This window comes from Merops nubicus, unplaced genomic scaffold (genome assembly GCF_000691845.1).
Source record: "Merops nubicus isolate BGI_N331 unplaced genomic scaffold, ASM69184v1 scaffold27270, whole genome shotgun sequence".
Lineage (NCBI taxonomy): Eukaryota > Metazoa > Chordata > Aves > Coraciiformes > Meropidae > Merops > Merops nubicus.
The window spans coordinates 1-3,016 of record NW_008582608.1 but is presented as its reverse complement, the minus strand read 5'-3'; the positions used below and the strand labels follow the sequence as shown (position 1 = coordinate 3,016).

Below are 3,016 nucleotides of genomic sequence, written 5' to 3'. Positions count from 1 at the left end.
GGAATTCAAGTCCTTCAAGCGGGAACTGAATGGAAATCTCGCTCCTTTTGTTACTCAGCACCGTCCCAGACATACAAATATCAGTAACCAAAAGGCTCAAACTTTTTGAGGTTGCTTTTGAGGTCGACACAGAGGGCAAAGCCCCCCTCGCAACGTTCCTCCTCCACACCCAGACCCTTCACCAGCAGAGGGGATTTCGAAAGAGGTTCACAACAAGGGATTTCCAGAGAAATACTGCAGGCGGTCTCTGCTTAATTTTTTTTCTTTCATTCTTCTGTTCTGAAACCAAATTTTAACCTGTCGGTCGGTAAGATTTAACATCCTAGACAACTGGAGCCTTTTTTCTTTGTTTATATAGACATTGAAGAAAAATTCTCTCTCTAGCTCTCTGATCTGGAATTTCGAATAGGGGCATCTCTTCTTCCTCGTTCTGGGAGCACCTTAAAAGAACCAGAAGGCAGGGTAAATATTCTAAGGAAAGAAGACACAGACTCATCCTCACAGCTGACCAGATAAGAGACGAGCAGCTTAATAACTTGTACCAGTTATTAATGGGGGGGTGTGTGATGGACAGGGGGGGGGGGAGAACCTCTTGGCCTATTGTTAGGCGGTTAGGCGGAGCAGAGGTGAGGTTACACAGGGTCTTAAGGACCGTGGTGTAATTATTTTCCCGCGGTGTGATTCTTTTCCCGCGGTGTGATTATTAACGCAGATATTTTGGGTGCGGATGGGTGATTTTTTTTCCCCCCCCTTATTTTTTTTTTCAATAAAGAGCAGCCTGGAGGCTGCTGGAGGAGGGTTGAGAGAGGCTGGGAAAAAAAATAACCCCCCAACCACCCACCCCACGCTCAGCTGCAAATCTGTTATCTGTAGAGAAACAGCATGAGCAAGGTTGGAATTAGAGGAACTAGATATTACGTTCCGCATAAGTTTTTGATTAACTCCAGTCCTCGCCACACACGCAAAAAGGAATCAAAGTCAAAGGGAACTTCAGCATCTGAGCTGCAAAAGGGGACTCGCATCACGAAAGCAAAGAGGGAAACAAAACCAACCCTCCCCTCTTCCCCAAAAGAGCCCCACGCTGAAGGCGAACTTCTAAAGTCGCCTGGATTCAGCCTTTAAAAAAGCTCCTCTAAGACTGCCTGGAAAACGGGAGCGCATGGAAAAAAAAAAAGACCCCCCCCAAACCCCAAAAGGACCCGAGCGAACAACCAAGTAAGTAAAAAGCCCTTCCTGACAAAAGCTGGAGGTTGCTGCAGGTTTCGGGGGGAGAAAAAAATACCACTTTAAACAGAAAAATAAAAAAGAAAGTCGAAGAAAACGCTCAGCCTCGCCTGCGAATTCGGCAGCTTTCCCCCTCAGCACCGCACCCCCCCAAGAGAAAAAGCTCGACATGCAGTTTTAATTAAAAAAATGGACCAAAAAAAAAAAGCCTCCCCCAAACATTTCACATGCATCTTAACGCCTACAAGAAAGCCCAGGCAGCTCAAGTAGTGTTCTGCCCAATTGCCTTTTACCCTCAGCAACCCGGGACCGAAAATCCTTTTAAAATGCTCATGTAAGTTCATGATCAAAGTTAATATTTGTCACGATGGTCGTGCTTTTAAAATTTCACAGACTCTAAGATACTGTGTCTGCGCCTAACATCTCCATTTTTTTTTTTTTTCCCCCTTTCAAAGAGCTTTTCCCATCGTAAAAATTCTTCTCGTTGGAAAGAAAGAGCTTTGTAGGTTATAATAAAATCCTTTGAATGCTTATAAAACTCCACATAAAATTTGACCGACAAAACACACGGGCTAGTCCCTTAACCTTTCCATTTACTGCTCTACCTACTCGAATTGCTGCTGCTTTTGCTTCCTTCCTTGGTGACAGAAGAAGACGAGGCTGAAGAGCCGGGGTTTGTGTTTTCCTCTTCATCTTCCGGGTCTATCCCTGGCTCTCCGCGGGATGACAGGGCGTGGGGTTGGGATTCTGCCTCCACTTTGCCCTCGCCCTTCTGCAGGCAGGTCTCGCTCGGATTTTCCCCCCCGCAATAGGCGTTTTCGAAGAAGCGGTCGAAGCCTTGGGGCAGGACAGTGTTTTTGTTCATGCTGGTGTAGAATCCCGTCGACGGCGGGTGGTTGGAGCTGGGGTGGTGGTGGTGGCTGTACACGCTCTCGTTTTTCATTAGCATTTCGGTCATGGTGGAAGGCGGGATGCACTCTCTATGCATCAGATCTTCTGCGGAATAACACGAGGCGTAATTGCTTCGGTGGTGCCATTTACTGGAGGGGTCTAGACCATAGGAGACCTCTCGCACGGGTTGCACTTGCGAGAGGTTGGTGGAGTAAGGGTAGGAGATTTGGCGAGAGGGGGCCTGTGGCAAGAAAGATGACACGGTGGAAAATTCGGGGACGTAATAGGTACAGCTGGGGAGGTAGAGATTGGAAGCGCAACCTGCCCTCTCTCCAAACTCAGCGCTCCTCTCCTTACGCGACTGGGAGCAGAAGTTGCCCAGGTTCACCGAGTTAAACATCTTTCTCCTTTTTTTCTCGCTCCTATAGCTAAGATGTTTTGGATCCGACGTGCGGAGGGGAAAAAATTTGGGAAGGCGAGATGACGCGCTATCCGTCTTAGTCGCTCCGGAGGACACGTGATCCAAAGTAGATATTGTCATATATCAGTTTGGAGCACTTAGATGCGTAGGAGTGGTTCACTTAGGTAAGATCTCAGAGGTTCAAACGATTGGTTTGCAAACACCGCAGAAACATTATGAAAATCAATCGCAGATTTGGGGTTTTTTTTTTTTTCCTTTCCTCAGGGCACACCCCTCGTCAGCATCCACAGCAGAACAAGTACAAGGGGCGGCTTGTGAAGTTGCTGCTGGGGGTTTTTTTTCCCCCCCTCCTCTCTCTCTCTCTCTCTTTTCCTTGCCTTCTTTTTTTTTTCCCCTCCTCTCTTTCCTATTTGGATTCCGCTCGCTGCTTTTCAGCAGGGTTTGGATGATGGGGTGGGGGCGATTTGGGCTGGGGAAGGG

General features: G+C 47.6%; 1 protein-coding gene across 1 annotated transcript; it reads right to left on the bottom strand.

Moving 5' to 3' along the window:
- Window positions 1-207: 207 nt before the first annotated feature.
- Window positions 208-2,515, bottom strand: HOXC11 (homeobox C11). Its single transcript, XM_008938206.1, has 2 exons — window positions 1,834-2,515; window positions 208-440 (listed from the first exon to the last, which is right to left on the bottom strand). The coding sequence occupies exons 1-2, from the start codon at window positions 2,513-2,515 to the stop codon at window positions 208-210; spliced, it is 915 nt and encodes a 304-aa protein (XP_008936454.1).
- Window positions 2,516-3,016: the final 501 nt, after the last annotated feature.

Bases quoted from the DNA above. Each gene is read 5' to 3' on its own strand.
- HOXC11 (XM_008938206.1), bottom strand. From the start codon at position 2,515: ATGTTTAACTCGGTGAACCTGGGCAACTTCTGCTCCCAGTCGCGTAAG. The intron at 441-1,833 runs GTAGGTAGAGCA...GGTTCTTTTAAG, and splicing joins CAAAAGCAGCAGCAATTCGA to GTGCTCCCAGAACGAGGAAG.